Here is an 18,347-nt window from a genome sequence, read left to right as displayed (position 1 = left end):
CTTTAGGGAAGGAGAATCCACCACCTCTCTGGGCAGCCTGTTCCAGTGCTCAGTAACCCTCACTGTTAAGAAGTAAAAAAATGGTACACTCACAGGTTTAACATTAATGTTGTGACTTTATTAATCATGTGTCACCTGAAGGCATGTCTTCAGAAAATCTATTTGGGAAGGAGAGTTTCAAAGTCAGTTGAAATCCCGAGCAACCTTCCTGCTGTGGACTGAGGCTACATTTGAAAATTCCTTTGTGTTTAAAGTTCAGTTGTACATCATTCCCATGCAAAAGTTCTTGTTTAATCCATTAAGAGTATCTGCTCATGTCAGCTTTGGGACAAAATGGGTAAAATGTAGGCACTGGTAACTTAGCTTAACGTCTTAAATTCCATTTACATAAATCAACACATCATTCCATCTATGTGAGATACTCGGTCCTCTCCCAGTTGCACAGGAATGTGGTCCTTCCCAAATAACGTTCTCAGTTTTGGGCCTTTTTTCTAATATAAATTCAGACACTCCAGAGGGTTTGCTTAAGGCCATAATGTGACTAAAGTTCATGTAGCTGTTCCTGAAGATCACTGTGGGTGAACAATAACTGAATTTCTGATTTGACAGCAATTAGTTTCAGATTTGAGTTAGCCAGTCCACAACTCCTTAGGTTTAGGTATAGATCAGACAGTCCAGAGTGAACTGTTTGAACAAAGGGGGATGAAATCAGTTAACTAATTGCAAGTAATAGAAAATAAACTTATCTGTAGTCTCTGTTGTGTAACAGAACTATTGTGTGAATGGGGAATGCCTACAAGGAACTGCAGGCTTGAACTGGCGTGCTCGGGTGTCATGGGGTACCAGCTGCTGGATTTGGATAAAAAATAGGAAGTCATTACTGTTTGGTGTCCTCAGCCCAAACAAACAGCTGACTTCTTTCCATTGAAAAAATTCTGTTGGCAGCGGTCTCTGGAAAACAAACGTTAGTCTGCTTTTAGCAGTAATTTACAGAAGATTTTGCTAGAGTAGAGTGAAGTAAATAAGAAATTTACCTGTCCCCTCTCATCAAGGTATACCCTACAGCAAACTGATGAGGGTCTGTTTTATTCCTGTATTGCTATCTGACAAAACATTAGCAACTGTGCATTTCTCCAGTAGTAGGATAAGCTGATAAGAGTTAATTAAGTTAGAAATTATTTAAATATGGGAAACACCACACTTAGCTCAAGCATTTATCCAGACTGAATTATGGCACGGGTCTTTGCAAGTTATTGCTATTGATTAATGATTCTTATGACATTTTTTGTGCAAGCATCTAGGAACTTTACCACAATACTTTGAGGTAGGTAATTTGTTAGAACCATCCAGAGATGTGTAATTGATTACTTGCAGTTTTCTTTTGCCTAATTCAGACAGCTATTGATTGGCAGACGCTGTCACTGTCTTGAGGCACTTCCAGCTTGCAGTGCCCTGCAGCGCTGATGCATAACCTTTAAAGTTTTCTGAGGTTGGTTGCAACGTACTGTTTTCATAGAGAAACACTTTGCTTTTTTTCTAGCATTGTTGCTATCACTGCTTTAGGTGTGGGTATAAATATCACACATAGCAACAGGTTTCAACCACAAGGAGGGAAGCCAAAAAAGCAAGTGATGCTCTTAAGCGCTGCCTCCCTTTGGCACAGAAAAGCTTTGACATGGTGAGTTTCTTTGGACGTAGCCTTGCAGAGGGACTGAGCACTGAGGGCAGGCTGCAGCAGGGCTGTGTTTGCTTTCCACAGGTTACCGGGGACCGCGCTCATCTGCTGCCTATGGGAAAATGGTATAACTAGTGCATGGAAAGCAGAAATTGCCCCTTGGCGACCTTATTATCTAATAATGATACAAGTAGAATCTTATACCATGCAATGAAATGGGATGACTGAGCATAACCATCAGTGTGGGACGGAAGGATTTCAGCTGTGACCTCAAGTTCCTGACTGCCAACCCGGGGCCCGGCCGCTGCCACCCCGTGCCGTGCCGCAGTGTGCAGCACCGAGCGCTGCGTTCAGCAGCACGACGGCTGTGCGAACGAGCAGCAGATCCACGGCGTGCCGCATTTCTGCGGGAAACTCCAAGTCTTCGCTTGCACGGGGATTGCTCTGAAAGGGCTGGATGCTTTAGGACACCTTGCGTTAATAAGCGAGTTCAAAACGGACTGTTGCATCTGGGCGGCCGCACCCAGGGGTCACAACGTACACAGCGGCACCGTTCGTGCTTATCGCAGTAACTCCGTGCTTCAAAGCCGTTGCCTCTAACAGGGACGGGGTTGCCCACAGCTTAGCAGCAGCTCACGCGGGGCTGCGGGGAAGCGACACCGGAACGCCGCCCCGTAACCGACGGACGGACGGCGCAGCGCCCCCTGTGCGCGGCGGCGCGGGGACGCGGGCGCGCGGCGGAGCCCTCCGTTCCGTGCCCGCCCCGCGGCGGGGGCGCGCACGGCGGCGGCGGCGGCGGCGGCTACGTGACGAGGCTCAGGTCCACAATGAGCCCCGCCGCGCGGGGGTGGGGAGCGGGAGGCTGCGCCCCAGCGGGGACGCGAGGCTCTGCGGCCGGGTACGCCGCCCCGCTCTGCGGCTTCGGTGGCGGCGGAGCGCGGCGTTCCCCCCGTGCTGGGACGGAACACGTGAGGGGCGCGGCGGGGCCACCCCGCCCCGGGGGCCGCATTGGCCGCAGGAGAGGGACCGGCCCTCCCCGGCCGCGGTAGGAGGGCAGGGGCACGGCAACAAAGGGCGCGGGGACGGGACGGGACGGGACGGGACGGGACGGGGCGGGCGGTGCGCGGCTCTGACTGCTCGTGTCCCGCAGCCCCAGCGGTCAGACCGCGCGAGAGCCGCCCCGGAGGGACCGCAAATGAAGTGCGAGAACTGCACCAAAAAGGTGAGCGAGGCCGCCCGGGGCGAGAACGGCTCCGGGGAACGCGCGACGTGAATCCGTCGGGGCCGACGGCTCCAAGGTCAGCGGGGCCGCCCCGTGCCGCTCTGTGCCGCTCTGTGCCGCGGGGATGCGGTCCCGCGGGGCCGTGTGTGCGTGCCCCGTTCCCCGTGTGCTGCGGCACCGTCTCCCCGGGACGGAGCCCGTAACGCCGGGAGCTGGGAAAGCCGGTGGGTCGCGTTGTTACAAACGCCCTCGGGAAACAGAGCTGCGAAGATCACACCGCAGCACCGTCGTTTCCAGTCCAGTGAACCGAAAGTGTTTGGGACTGTCGCTGTAGTTGTGTTAATGGGTTAATTCACCAGTGGTTATTTGTTGTGGTTTTTGTTGTTTTTTTTTTTTTGCGTGTAATGTATGTTTTGTTTCAGGAGTGCAGTAAAAAACAGAAAAACGACGACGCGCAGAGTGCATCGGTGGATGTGCTGAGCGCTAACGATGACTACGAGGAGGTAACGGATCCTTTGAAACAGTGACGTGTTCCCCATGTATTGCCCCGAAGGAAAGAAGTTCAAACGGGGCACTTCCCGAGTCCTCGTGTGACACGAATCTGTTATGACCGTGTTTACATATCTCCTGAGAATCAGGAAAACTGTAGAAAAAGATGGTCTGTAAACACAAAACAAAGCCAGGGGTTTTGTTTGTTGTTGGCATGTCAAACTCTTAAGTCACGTGGATACAGTGAGGACTGCGTTTGGAAGGAGCGGAGTGGGATGTTGCCAGTGCCAGTGGGTGCACAGATGTTATCTTAAGTATCCCATACTGTTCTTCAGTAAGTAACTGTCTCCCTGACAACAGATTACTAATAGGTTTGGGTTTTTTTTGCAAGTAATGTGGTCATCTTGCACTTCTGTCTAAACTGAGCTGCCAGTGGTGTTTAGACAGAAATACAGTGCTCTTAATCTTACAGTAAATGGTCAACTGTCCCACTGCTTTCTGTTTGCTTTACCCAGTGGTTAAAAGCCTTAACCTTCTTATTAGCTGCCTGTTGAAGAGGTTTCATACTTGAAATAAAAGTTTTCTCAGGTACTTGGTAAAAAGATGAGGACTGAGTGCCAAAATCAAATCAAGTGACTTGATGATAGGTTTCAGGGCTAAACTCAGAGCTATGTGTTTACACTGAAAGTTCTGCAGTTTCACAGTAATAATAGCAGAAGAACTGATCAAATTATTGTGATTATTTCTGAACAATCTTAGATGCTACGCGAGTATTGTGGGTTGTTTTAAACAAAGCAGCATATTTGCTCTTCAGCTGTGTCACTGGGGAGGTCTTGAAAATTACTTGATCGCTGTTAAATATTTGCACGTTTCTATCTTTTTTTCCAGAAAAATGAGTTTTTTACATTGGCTAATGCTAAAATACTCCTTAGTGACTGCCTAGCATGTGACAATTGCATGACACTGGAAGAAGGAGCCAGAGTTTTCCAACAAAATCAGAAGGAGTTCTTTCGTATACTCAACCTTAATAAGGTAAAGTGACACAAATAGTGGTACAGTGCTTTCTGTGAGCAGGAGGAGATTGCTGAATGACTAAGCAACTTAATTTCCCAGGGCAGATAATGTGGAGATTTGTCAGAATATGCTTTGCCCACAGGGGAAGTGAAAACTTCATGCAAGATGAACAGGAAAAGTGCTTAAAATACTCTTGCACTGCAGAAGCAGAATTACAGCACTGACCCTAAATGCTGAAGGAGGGTTATTGCGTTTGCAATAATATGACTTCTGGAAAAGATAATTCCATCGTTTCTCTAATGATGAATTAGTCTGAGCTTCTATGAATATTCACACCTTGGTTTACTGAGGCTGTTTCACTGGGGGGTTTCTGGTGCCAATGTATTGACATAATACAAAGTTACTGAGCCTGATTTTTAGAAGTAGAATTGTTCTCAATATATATTCGAGCTACCTCCTGGTATTACTGCTAAATGTTCTTAGTGAAACAGGTAGATGTGTTCTGATGCTGTTTTCTGCTGAGGTCTGTGTTCCCTGTGACCTAGTTGATATGTTTGGTGCTCACATACCTAGATCTTGGTACCAGTGTGATTATTTTTGTTCCTTTCTAGTCTTCCATATCTTTTTTAATTAAAAACTATCAAAAGTATTTTCTTCACCTAAGGATTGTAAATAATTGCATACATTACATAGTGATGCAGTTTTATTAGAACTAGTTTAACATTCAGTACAACATGATATTATTGTACATGAAAGAGAAGAGAGGGTTAAAAAAAAATAACTTGAAGGTCACATAGGGTTCAGTTAAGAGAGCCTGAAGTCCATGCTTGTGAAGCAGGTGGTACCTTGATCAGAATTTCACAGGTCCTGACAAGGATAGTGTGCAGAGGAGGTGCTTTCCAGAGGGTAATGAGCTCTGCATTTACACAGCATTTAGGATGTCAAAGTACAGACTATGGTCTCTAACCTGTTTAGATTAAGCTTTGTTTGTTGCATAGTCCTGGTTTCTCTTTCAAATGTTCCATTGGTGTGGACAGTGTCCCAGCTAAACCCCAAGGTTTGTCTTTAAAGCTGTCATCAGAGCGTTACAATGCACACCACCTTAGGTATTCTGAGAGTGTTCTTCAGCATTCACAAATTTTGGTTTTTTGTCTTGTCAGCTTCCTCAGCTTCTGCAGTGACAGAGGGCCTTAACAAATCACATTTGTAATTTGCAGGTTTAAACTTAAAATGCCTGTGCTCTGGAAACAGTTCATTTATTTTAAGAAAAAAAGCAGTATGTTTTTATATTATTGGACAGTAGGAGCTTCTGCTAGAATGTAGATGCTGAATGTCTCTTAAATTTCCTGATGCCATTAGGACACCAAACAGAACAGTCCCAGGACAGATGGATTTCCCTGAGATGTACAGAAGGAACATCTATAGGTGGTTAGAGATAAGCACTGACAAGATCAGAAGGGCATCCTGTGCTGCCCTCAAGAAACACGATTTGTTATTTCATGGTGATTTTAATGCTGAGCCTCGTTGAGGAGTGCAAGTAGAACAGTGAGGAGTAACTCCAAGAGTGAAAAAAGAAGGGGAAGTAGGAAGCCTTACCCTGATGTAGTTAGTTAACTTGTTTCCTTTGCTTTGTTTTGTTTTACCAGAAGTGTGATACCTCAAAACACAAAGTGTTGGCAGTGTCTATATGCCCTCAGTCATTGCCTTATTTTGCTGCTAAATTCAGTCTCTCCGTGAATGATGCAGCCAAGAGACTCTGTGGTTTCCTCAAAAGTCTTGGTAAGTTTGGCTTTGTTGCAGTGATGGAGCAGGAGGGGAGGGTAATTTGGGGTTTTTGCTTCCTCAGCAGAACTGCTTGTTGTGCAGTCATAAAGTGCCATTGCACAATGTAGTTCAGAGTTGAGTTTGAAGTGCGTGCTCTGTGATATTAAGGAGAGTGCACCAGGATGACACACAAGTTCAGGAATAGAAGTGAAGCATTACAGTGCTGATGGTAAAGATCATAGAACAGAAGGACATTGTAGGTCCATCTTTGAAATGTTCAGTACCAAGATATCAGTGACAATTTGGTCATGAACTTGAGTAAGATTTCCTCCTTACTTTAACTGAAGAAGAGGGGAATTTTTATCCTAAATGCCTCCCAGTCCACTGATGTGAACTGCTAGAAGATTCTTAGTTCTGTATTTTGAAATGACTCACAACAACTGTTGTATTTGCTTATTTTATGTTAAAGCTGTATTTCCTTTGTCTTTGAAATTAAACTTTGTATACATAAAAAACTATGAAAAAGTATACCTATAATGTGTGGGGTTTCTTTAATGCACTTAAAATATTTTGTAAAAAAAATAATCATAATTTCTATGCATCTCTGTACCTAGTATATTATTTTCTACATCCAGGAAGAAAGCTGTGTTCTGGTGGGCCCCAGTTTTCTTAGCATACATTAGTTACTGTTGCCTTGCTCGCTGTGGGGATGTGCTCGATATTAGGTAGGTGTGTAGGGAGTACATTGCTAAATAAACAGGTGGAGGGCTGTGTTGGTGATGTGCTCGTTTACTTTTGCAGGCAACTAAAGCAGAAGATGTGCCTTATATAAATGTGTGTGTATATTGCTACATTTGGGTAATAAGTCAGTCTGGCATATTTTGTGAAGAGTGCTCATTCTTAAGAGCTGCTGCATGCAGCCCTGGGGTCTTGAGATCTCATTGAGCTGAACAAAAAGGAGTAAATATATGCAGGGTGGGAAGTTTTTCCTAAAGAAATAAAATTACTTGAAGTGTTGCAAGTCAGAATTAGCAACTTGGTGGTCCTTTTCAGTTCATGATGTAGAAGATTAGCTTTCCATTATACTGCTTTTATTTTTGTACTGATGGTGGAAAGGTAGAGAACATGCCCATTGATCTCCAAAAGTTATTTTGTTGACTTGTAACTTAGGACACCTGGCAGATGGAGAACATTCTAGTGATTCACTTCTCTTTACTGCTTTGTTTCTCAGGGGTGCACTATGTATTTGACACCACTATAGCTGCTGATTTCAGTATCCTGGAGAGCCAGAGGGAATTTGTGCAGCGGTATCAGCGAAGGAGCCAGGAGGAGCATGCCTTACCAATGTTTGCCTCTGCTTGCCCTGGTGAGAACCAATTCCTTCAACCTTCTTGCATTTCAGCCCAGTCTCATTGGGACTGCCCAGGAATGAGGGTGGTTTCATTTGGGAGCCTTAAAGATCCCGGAGCATTCTGGCTTTGTCGGGAGAGACTCCAAACACTGTGTGCAGTACTTGTTAGCACTAGTGACCATCCTTAGTGCAGTGCTCCAGGAGCCTGTTTTTATGGGCTGCTGGGAGAGTTACCAGTGAGCATCACGAGCTTTCCCATATGTAGCAGCCTTACGTGTGAACCGTGCCACCCAGGAATGGATGTGGTCGTGTTGGATGAAGTAGATGCTAAATTGTCTGTGTGTAACAGTTGTCTCCTCTTGCACCTTATTAAAAAGTTGAGGAATGTAAATTCTGATTTTTCTTTTTTAAAACAAAGAAAAATAAATCCTTGCTGGTAGTCTGTGGTTGTTTCTGATAGCATAAGGAACCTGAACTACTGACATACTGTATGAATGTCAGTATGTGCTATTTGCTAGCTGCATATGGTACATCAGGGGTCTGGATAATAAAGATGAGGTCCAGAACTGAAGTTTGTAGTGCTTCATGTAAGGTTTAGGAGAAGGCAATCAGAACTGTCATTAAGATGAGAAGTTGGTGGCTGCTGCTCATGTGCCCACACCACAAATTTGAATGTGGTGTTTTTTACTGGAAAGAATCTTTAAGGAATTTTGTCTCCTGGTGTAATTAAACCATAGCCTCTATTATATTATGCAAAGCATAGAACTTTTCACTTTAGCAAGTCACATAACACACAGTGACTGAGGTGGTTCTGTCTCACATTTACAAATTAATTTCCACTTGATGCGGCCCATTCTACTGAGAATTTTGTACCTGAGGAAAAAAAGTTATGATGAGTTCTAGTTTGTGTTCAGCAGATTCCAGAATCTGCTCTTATCAGTATTTAAACTTTAAATGATATTTGTACTTCTGTTTATTCTGTGTTCTCTCCAGCAGAAGCACCTGGGTTATGCTTTAGGAACTGCATATATGTAAGAGGGAAAAGCTTCTGTGTCTGTTAGTGTTATCTTGGTGCAACCTCTTATCTTTAGAAGCAGACATGCTGTAGGGTTGCTCTTTCTGAAGTGCAGAACATGCAAATGCACTGTTGATTTAAAAGAAATCCACAGGTTTAGAATTGTAGAACAACTATCTAGAAACAGAGCTAACACACCTTCCTCTCACTGGAAATGGACTGAAATGTTAATGGAGCACTTTTCTTGTGCTTGGCTGTCATACAGAAGTCGCTCTTTGTCGTTAGTGCTGGTTGTGGTGTCAGCTGTCTGCCATAGCACAGATACAGAGGTGTGAGCACTTTCCATTTCCATTCAACTGTTCTGAAACACCATTGTAAACACATTCTAAAAGTGTATGGCATTTCATGGCCTTCAGGGATTGCATTTTTGGTCGGTCATCTTCAATGTGAGGTGCTTTACTGTGTTCCAGGAATTCTGGGTGTACTTTCTGTTCCTCACTCATCTTCCCCTCTCTGTCCCCACGTCACATAAATTTGTCACAGAAATGTTGTTTACTGTATATGCTTGTCACAGAAATAGTTCTTATATAGCTCTGTAGATCAAGGTCAATGTGAATTCAAGTGTAACTGCTTACCTCATATTTATCTTTGGGTATAACTCCACACACTGCAGTATCACCTTCTGCAGTAGTGCTCTGCTCTCTAAAACGTACCCTGAGCAGAAGAGCACAGCTAGAGTAATCCCAGAACCTGATAGAGGGGCGTTTTATTATCTCTGCCTGAACTGCTCCTACCTCCTCCTGCTGTTTAGTGAAGTTGGATAATATTTTCTTTGTTTTAATTTCTTGTTCAAAATGCTGAAGTGTAGTTACTCTTCTGACTGTGTGCAGGTGTAATTTTTTTCTCTTTCTTGAATAACCATGTTGGTTTGCAAGTCAAGCACCTGCTCTGGGAACCAGACAGCTTTATTTGTTATCCTCTGTGAACTAATAAGTTAGTGAGGCAGGCTTGCAGCCTAAGGAGGAACATATAACTGCTGGGCATTCAAATGCTGTTGTCCCAGGCAGCTAAGCCAATTTGTTTCTACAGGAGCCGTGTTTTACAGTCTTGGATGTTTGCAACTTAGTTTTTCTGAACTTTGTATTAATGCATAAATATTATAGTGTGTGTCTATGATTTTCTTATGATAAACCACTAGGAATAACGTGTCCCAAAGTCAGTCTGTAAGAATTTGTGCAGTAGTTGGTAGGGGTTTCTTTTGGTTCTTCGATGTGAACACCAGGCAGCATGTGGGTGGGAGCTGTGTGAATTCAGGAAGGGTGAGGGGCTGTCTGGGTACAGATGGGTGCTGATAGCAGAGCTGGGTGTCTTAGCTTCCTGTCACTGCAGCTCTGGAATCCAGCCCTGCTGGTGAAACAGCTGCTGTGTGTGCAGCGCAGATAAGTGCCTGCTGCAGCTCATTCACCAGCACTGCTGTACTGTTAAACAATGACTGATGTTCACTTGGGGTAAGATCTGCCACAAGTCCCTTGGGATTTAATGAGATGTCATTATGGGTCGTTAGGGACTACAGTATCTGAATACTGTTTGTGTTCCAGCTGTGTGCTGCTGTTGCCCTTTGTGGCAGCACTCTGACTCGTGCATGGGTACAAACACTCAGTGGTGTTTTAACTCCAAGCTGAAGAATTAACCACTGTTACCTTTCCTGGGCAGCAGTACTTCAGGGCAGTTTTTCTTTTGTGTAAACACTGATGTGCTTGAAGACTAAAAAGCAGAAGCACGAAATGTTCATTTTCTTTCTTAGCATCACATGGGATAAAGTTGCCTACAAGGCTGGGTCAAACACAGCACGACACAGATCTGATTTATAGCTCATGTGGGTGCAGGAAAGTTCTGAATGAAGTCCTTGCTGTAGAAGATGCTGGGCTGTGGTCTTTCCAGTAGGAGCTGTGGTGCCAAAGTAAGAATCGCACACCTTGGGTATCTTAATCTGTTCCTTTGTCAGTTAGTGTTTGGGAAAGCAAGGAATATTTGAACTTCTCTGGGGAGTGGGGGTGGTGTGAATGTAAATAACCCATTAGAGCGGAGATGAAGGATCCTGGTGGAGGGGATGGGGACTGCTGAGTAACTAAGGCTGAATGTTGAATACAAAGAGACTTCAGTTAACCAGTGCATGTGGGGGTTGTTTCTTAAGAAGTGTGTCTTACAATAGTAAAAGAAGCCTTCTTTTTTTCTAGGGTTAATCCATGTGCATCCTGTGGTCATGCTTTCATGTGACTTCTGTTCTAGATGAGGCAGGGTAGGTGTGTGGATATTAAGTCTCAGGAAATGGAGTTACAGTTAAGCTGCTGAACAGAGTACACTTGTTGGAGTGTCTGCTGATCCAAGGGCTGAGGTCTAGGAAGTCAACTTATTCTTCATTAGCTGGGGTCTTGTTCCTTCTGCTCCATTAAATCTTTGCATTAGGAAGAATTTAATAGGTCATGCAATTCACAGTGCTTTCTAGGTCTCGATTTAATGACGCAGTGGATTATTGATAGCCAGTTATAATGCATTCCTAACAGAGCCTTGAGATTTTCAGTAGGTCCTAAAGTGGGGCTTCCAGCCTATCCAGACTTCATTTTCAAGTTGTAAATGTTCTCCCTGCTGCGTGAAGCTGGTTTACTGTCACCTGCCATGCTTACGTGCCACTGCATTATCTCATGGTGCCTTGCTGCCATGCTAGGTTGGATCCGGTATGCAGAAAGGGTACTTACCAACCTTGTGACCCCCCACATTTGCACTGCGAAATCTCCACAGCAGATCATGGGTTCCCTGGTAAAGGGCTACTTCGCCAGGCAGCAGGTTAGTAATTCTGCTTTGTTTTTGCCTTTATACTGTTGAAAAGATGGGCTAGTATGTTTTAATATAGAAACGTAGGTCTTGGTGTGTTCTGAAGTCATACAGAATCTTCTGGATTTTCTTTCACTTGGAGAATAAATGTTGCTCTACCACCATGTGAGGGTCCGTGATAAGAATGTACAAAGACTCTTATTTAATGTGCTGCCCTGTGAGCTGGCAGTAATCCTTGTGCTGCCAGTGGAATGTGGATTTAGATATTTATGGATAAATTAAATCTGGGTTAGATAAAGAGATCCTTGTGAAACACAGCCCGTGAAGTTCTGCAGCAGTTGAAACAGGAGCAGAGGAGAGCAGTGTAGAAATTGCTAGATTGTGTATCATCAGTGAAAGGCATTGTGTCCTAGAAAATAATCCTGTGATCTTTTCAGTTTTCTATGTTGTTATTATTTATATGTATTGCACACTTCCAGGCGTTACAGAAAAGTATTGCTACTTCTGAGTGGGTACAGAAACATTGGTAGATTTGAACATGGAAGGGAATGAATCTCAGAGCTAGAGAATGGAGTTCTGAAATAGAAATGTTAATTTGCACTCCTAATTAACGCAGTCAAAAGCTGCATGTTATGTGGTGTGAAGGAGTAGGTTTCAGACAAGGCTGACTTGTTGCTGATGCTTTCAGTTTCTGACAAGCTCCTCAATCTCTGTGCTGCAGTCCTCAAATTTATTGCTAGGGATTGATTTCTAATGTTATGTTATTTTTAGCTTGTCAGCCTTCAAGCTGTCTTTGTTCTTCATTGAATTAACACGTTCTCTTTCTCTGCAGAATTTGTCTCCAGAACAAATTTTCCACGTAGTTGTGGCACCTTGTTACGACAAAAAACTGGAAGCCTTGAGGGAAGACTTCTACACTGCCTTGTATAACTCCCAAGAAGTTGATTGTGTTCTAACATCAGGTTAAGCCTTTATTATTTGTAAAGACATAACCAAATCTCCTATGGTACAGCAGCATTTATACCAGGCTTTGTGGTTGGTTGTGGTGGTGGTGGTGGTTTGTTTTTCTTTCAAGTGTCCCTTTAGTGTTCTCCCTTTACCCAGAGCTGACCCCACAGAAGGGCTAGGCAGCATTATGCAAAGATTGGAGCCAAGTGAAGGCCCTTTTCTTCAGGGCTGGAAGTATGAGGCTCCTCAGTTATCAGAGGTAACTGGCTGTTAAGAACTGGACAATGCAGTTGTAAGCACGTGGGGATATGGAGCTCTCCAACAGAAGCATGGCACGTGCATTTTGCTTTGCATTGAAAGTAAAAAATGTCCTGCGTTTTTCTACAGGTGAAGTTGTCCAAATAATGGAGCAGAGAAATGTGTCTATGAGAGATGTGACTGAAGTAGCTGTAGATAGTTTGTAAGTAGCTCTGTCGTGGATTGCTTCCTTATTTTGATGACAAATAACAAAACCTTTGTTCATATTCAGTATAAATGTAAAAGCTTTCAAAGGAGTGCTTTTATTTGTTAAGAGAAAAAAGCCTGCTTCCAAGCTTGAGTATACCAAAGCCTCATCCTTTATGTAGCTGCCATAAAAGCCAAGTGTTCTTCCAGACATTCACTACTATACATGAAGGCAGTGTGAAACCAACAATATAGAACTGTATGTGCTGTCTAAATTAATACAAAGTAGACACGTTGAAGTCCTGGTCCCTGTTGGCTGACTGCTTTTAAAAGGTGATATTTGAAGATTTGTATCTTTTTATATTGTGATGCCTTTGGTGCACTTCTATGCTTGAGCATTAAAACTGAAAGTCCCGTCTGCCCCTTCCAGCTGTCTGGCCTCACACAAAGATGCTGGGATGCATCATGGGCTTGACCATCTGTTCTGTACTTCCCTTTCATTTTGAGCAGTGTTTGGTCAGTATTATTTCCACATTTCCCTAATATGTTCATGGATTGAAATAGCACCCTTACAGGACAGCGAGTTCTGTCCTGAACAGAGCAGCTTACTTTTTCCAAGATTGGATGAAAATGAAACGTGCTTTGAGACAGCATAGTAGAATCACACAAAGCCTAGAAGAGATTTTATTCATGGGTTTGACTAGCTCTGGAAACAGCATGGTGTTTTATTTGTCATGCTTAGTCACAAAGGCTGGTTCCAGAGCTCAGTAATCTTGGTGTGAGTGTGACAGATGTCAGCTGGCATTTTTCCAGACTGATGGTAGGATAATAAACATTCGTTCTTCCCCAAAATGGGAAGCTCCAGAAATGAAAAAATATAATCTCTCTAACTTCCTACTCAGACCTAATCTGGGCTGAGTGAGTGGAAGTGATGTGGTAGTAACAGCTTGAGATCTGTGATTGTATTATAGCTGCTGTGGTTTACATTTAGAAGCTGCTGCACGGAATAAGAAATAAGTAACCTTATAGAGATGATCATTCTCTAAATGAACCTGTCCAACAAAAAAGCAAGCTCGTAGTCAGAATATACTTACTTGTTTTGCATCAGTGTGATAGAGAGGGGTTTATTTTAAAAGGGGCTAATAGCACTGTCATTAAGTTGTTATAAGCTGAGGCTCATGATGGCATTTTTTTTGTCTTCTTGGGCCTTAAAAACATAACTTTGCTGACAAACTTACATAAATTAAATCCATTTTCTTTGAAGAAAATAGAAGTTCCAGCACAGCAGCACTGTTTGTAAAGCAGGTGGTATTAAGAAAGTATTGTAAACGTAGAAACTTTTGTTCCAGTTCTCAACTTGCTTTCCTATCTAGTGAATGCCAACACATAGCATTGGCTACAATTAGGAGATGGTAACAAGAAGCAAAATGATCCTGGGTTATCAAATTGTTTGATTTATTTCTAAAGTAAATTCAGAGGCATAACATGGAGGGGACAAATATGCTAAATCTGTCAGTCTGATAGAATACTGACTTGTCTGTCAGTATTATAACTTCCAGGTTTTGTAATAAGGTGTTTGTTGTGGTAATTCTCACTTTGGTCTTCTGCTCGGATGCTGTGCTTGGACTGCTGCTCAGGGAGCACTCAGGGCCCAGGGAAGTAAGGAAGGTATATAGCTTCTAACTAGAGAGGCTTCTGCATGCAATAGGCAAGTATACTTTGTCCATTCATTGATCTGAGGGGGAATGTTCTGTCCTGAAACTGATCTTACTACACACCTCGATAGTGTTCAAATATGTTGTCTCTGCTCTAAAACCTTTTTTGGGGGGGGAAGAAGTAAAGGGGGAAAAAACATACTACTGTCTCAAAGTGAAGTTTTGGAGTTGGTCTCTATTCTTTCCTAAGGTTTGGTGAAATAAAGGAGGGAGTTGTAAGGCATGATGGGAAGAGATCAGATGGGTACCTGGAGCACATCTTTAAACATGCTGCAAAGGAGCTTTTTGGCATGGATGTCAAAGAAATCACCTACAAAGCATTAAAGTAAGCAAGCTTGTATCCTTGCTAGCTGGGATGGGCTAGCTAACATTACAGTGAACCCTTATTGCTAACCTGGCTCTTTCATTGATGGGCAGTTAATGTATTATAAATATATAAATTGGCTGCTGTAAAGTAGTTTCTGTTAGCTTTTGTTGTGTTAATAGCTTGCTAGCTCTTAAAAGTTACTTTGTCTTACTACTGTCCTGAAAATTCCACTGCAACTTTGTTTTACTCGGCTTAGAAACTGGAAGTTTGCATTTTCTGGTGTCATTGTGCTCTCTCAAGCATCTGAGTGTGAGCTGTCAGCTGGGTCAGCCCTTTGGTAACACAGGGCTTTGAAAACCTTCGTATCTTCCCAGGAACAAAGACTTTCAGGAAGTTACCCTTGAAAAGGATGGTGAGACAGTGCTGCGTTTTGCAGCTGCGTATGGCTTTCGAAATATCCAAAACATGGTTCTGAAGCTGAAGAAAGGAAAGTTTTTGTACCATTTTGTGGAAGTCCTTGCCTGCCCAGGAGGTAAGAATGCTAGTGGATCCACAGTCATTGCACACACAACTCGAGTCTCAAAGAAACTTGTCTTACAGACATGCATTTCATTTCATTCCTTCTTAATTCTCTCTTCAATAACCTAAAATGCTTAACACTCAGTAAATGGTCCAGAACACCAATTATGCATGTGCAGGATTGGCTGAGAAATGGATTGGATTTTCTAAAATTAACCGTAACGTTATTTGCTCTCTTCTGATCTACGTATAAATGACAGCATGGTTTCTCCTGTGATTGTTTAAAACTTCAGAGGGAATACTCTGAAATAGTGGTTGTCAAGGGCAAGAAGGGGCAGGGAACTTAATGAAGATCATAAAACCACAGAGGGCAGGGGAAGACTGATGTGGAAACTTCACTTGCATGAAGGTGTTGTTGTTGAGGTTGGGTGAAGTGTTGAAGCTGCTTTCTGTAGAGAGCAGTATGATAAAAATTCAAATTTCATGTCAAATCTTCATCACCATTGTGGCTTACTCCTTTATCATTATTATTACTATTATTTTTAAGGGTGCCTGAATGGAAAAGGCCAGACACAAACTGAGGATGGAAAACCAGATAAAGCACTGCTAAGCCAGATGGAGGACGTGTACGCTGCGATACCTGTGAGGCTTCCAGAGGCCAACGTGTACGTACAGAAGATGTACCAGGACTGGCTGGAAGGCATGGATTCCAGGAAGGTCCAGGAAACTTTGCACACCAAATACAGTGCAGTAAATCAAACAGCAAGCAATTTGGATATCAAATGGTAACAAATCAAACTTCCAAAATATTTGCTTAGATTAGTTACAGATTGAGCACTGGAAACATTCTATGCAATCGCAGATGCTATGCACTAGCCAAGTGTACGAATGAGATGCTTTCCAAATTGTGGATCATTAGCTGTGAAGAACCATTGCTTTCTGAAAACAAAACCAGAAGTCTCCAGAAGCCCTGGTTCCTGCCATTGCCTGTAAACTCCTACTGCGTGTTGTCTCCTGTGTATGATGGATTTCTTCATTCAAAAACATCATCTTGCGAGGTACACGAGCACTGCCTGCCAGGTGCAGGGAGTGTGATTGTAAGATACTCCAGATGGTGGGTTCCCATTCCTTCACAAATTGGGTTTTCTGTGGAAGGTGAGATCATCTCCTACTCCAAAGTGGGCAGTTTTTTCTTCTTGGGAGGTCATCATGAATTACCATATTACTGCAATTGTTATATAGCAGCTTGGGATTTACTTGTCTTGTTAATAAAATAACCCTGCAACTTAGACAAGTGTGCATATGGAGAACTGTAAGGAATTCATATATGCCTTCTGTCCATATTTTAATGAATCCTTTTCAGTTCCAAACTAGAGTTGCTATTCTTCACTTCCAGAACCTTTGGTAAGGAGCAAGATGCTCTGCATACACTGAACTTGAGAAAATAATCTTAAATGGTTGTAATGCAGTCCTTCACATAAAAATGCTTGCCAATTCATTGGTACACAAAGAGAACTTTTCCTCTTTTCTTATAAACTCACAGCTAGAAAGAATGATGCTGCTTGGTTGCACTTCTTTATGGAAGCAAAGTGTGCATATGTGCTGTCACGGTGAGCATGTGCACACGACAGCTTTGTTAGATCTGCTGAGCACTTCTGTCTCATCCTTTGGTACAGAATACCACCCTATTCCTTCTGATTTATCTCCATGTTGATGGACTTCTGTGAGAGCAACTGCATGGAGTGCTTCTGGAAATCTGCTTAGCATTGCTTGTGACGTCAGGTTGTTATGCAGTGGCATCATTAATTTTGGTGTCCTTATTTTTTAGGTATGCCAAAATGATTTTTGTTTAACAAACATCTTATAGTGATATTTGTGTGTGGGTATTTCTGCAGCTTTGTGAGTTGTCAGAGCTGTTCAAGAATGTGATGGGTAAAACATCAGCCTATTGCCAAACATCTTCAGATTATCCTAGCAGCATCAAATTTGTTCTTGTTCAATGGATCGTTATTGTTACTTTTTTTTTTTAAGCTAGCAAGGTTTCAGATTGTTTTCCAGTCTGAAAATATAGATAGGCTTTTTTCAGTAGTTTCAGGAAATGTTTGAATGCATCTTGCAGATTTCCTAGTTGTACAGCTGCTTCTGTGCATAACTTCCGGTACTGCAAGAGTTTGCAGTCAGTGGGTGTGCTAAAGGCATCAGTAAGGGCAAGGCAGGTGCTTGCACTGGAGAACAGAGGCTGAAGGAGAGAGACCTAAGTGTGTTCCCCGGATGAGGGGAGAGCTGAATGTGAAGCTGTTACTCGAGCTGAGCTTTTAGTTGGACCTCCAACTGAACACGTTTCACTTGGAGGGATGCTTTTCCAAATGCACATGAATTGGATTACTGCACTGCCTGAATGCACACGGTGAGATTATCCCTGCAGGTTAGCCTTGTTCCTGGTTTCAATACAAAACCTTATTCTTACGTGGTGCAATATCAGGACATCAACAGAAATCTACCTCTGTACAGGAAGGGAGTCCAGAATCCATGGGAAGAGCCACGTAGAGCCAAAATATCAGTAAATGCCAAGGCCAGGGGGTGGTCAGAACTGACTGCGTTCAGGAGCAGCACCCAGCCCACTCCATCTCTTTTTTTTTTTTTGGTCATGATTTCCTCCAAAAACTTCTCTAGGAAGAAATACCTTGTAACACAGTGGTCTTATGTTTGTATAGGCACATGTTTCTATGTATATATGGTTTATAGCTTGATGGCATGTTAAATTATATTGCTTCCGTTCTTTGTATAGTGTGCTTATTTTTTACGTGGACAAAATGGTGTGTTAATCTGTTTGCTTTGCCAATGAGATCTCCATGAAATTTCCAAGGAGCTGCATTCCTGTTTTGAAAAGGCAGCCGTGCACAGCGCGTGCAACTTGGACAGCAGCTGCCATTGCTGTGTCCTCTAACGCTGGGACTTTTCTTCTGTCAGCTTTTGTTTCAGAACTCTTGGAGTAAAACCCATTTTAAGTTTATAGAGTTTTTCTTTAGCGTGCCAGTTCGGGTGGTTTTTA

The 18,347-nt window shown here is 43.0% G+C and overlaps 2 protein-coding genes across 3 annotated transcripts in view; one reads left to right on the top strand and one right to left on the bottom strand.

Moving 5' to 3' along the window:
* The window catches only part of RAB40B (RAB40B, member RAS oncogene family), a 133,311-nt gene that overhangs the window by 9,371 nt on the left and 105,593 nt on the right, over nt 1–18,347 (bottom strand). The window lies entirely within an intron of this gene.
* On the top strand, nt 2,783–17,923 carry NARF (nuclear prelamin A recognition factor). 2 transcript variants are annotated; one of them, XM_065735174.1, is made up of 11 exons: nt 2,826–2,897; nt 3,320–3,400; nt 4,275–4,418; nt 6,047–6,179; nt 7,396–7,530; nt 11,256–11,374; nt 12,195–12,324; nt 12,698–12,770; nt 14,660–14,794; nt 15,151–15,308; nt 15,843–17,923. In XM_065735174.1, exons 1-11 carry the CDS (start codon nt 2,871–2,873, stop codon nt 16,082–16,084), a joined length of 1,377 nt encoding a protein of 458 aa, XP_065591246.1. In that variant the 5' UTR covers nt 2,826–2,870; the 3' UTR covers nt 16,085–17,923. The 2 variants fall into 2 exon arrangements, with proteins under 2 accessions (XP_065591247.1, XP_065591246.1); XM_065735175.1 differs by lacking the exon at nt 7,396–7,530 and having other exon boundaries at nt 2,783–2,897.

This window comes from Cyrtonyx montezumae, unplaced genomic scaffold, assembly GCF_038088225.1.
Source record: "Cyrtonyx montezumae isolate F1298 unplaced genomic scaffold, pur_monq_1.0 scaffold_19, whole genome shotgun sequence".
NCBI classification, from domain to species: Eukaryota; Metazoa; Chordata; class Aves; order Galliformes; family Odontophoridae; genus Cyrtonyx; species Cyrtonyx montezumae.
Note: the sequence above shows the minus strand (reverse complement) of the source record. Positions and strands in the feature narration are given on the sequence as shown.

Excerpts from the sequence above, each read along its gene's own strand:
- NARF (XM_065735174.1), top strand. The coding sequence starts at position 2,871 with ATGAAGTGCGAGAACTGCACCAAAAAG. Across the intron at positions 11,375-12,194 it reads GCTACTTCGCCAGGCAGCAG|AATTTGTCTCCAGAACAAAT; the intron begins GTTAGTAATTCT and ends CTTTCTCTGCAG. Across the intron at positions 15,309-15,842 it reads AGTCCTTGCCTGCCCAGGAG|GGTGCCTGAATGGAAAAGGC; the intron begins GTAAGAATGCTA and ends ATTATTTTTAAG.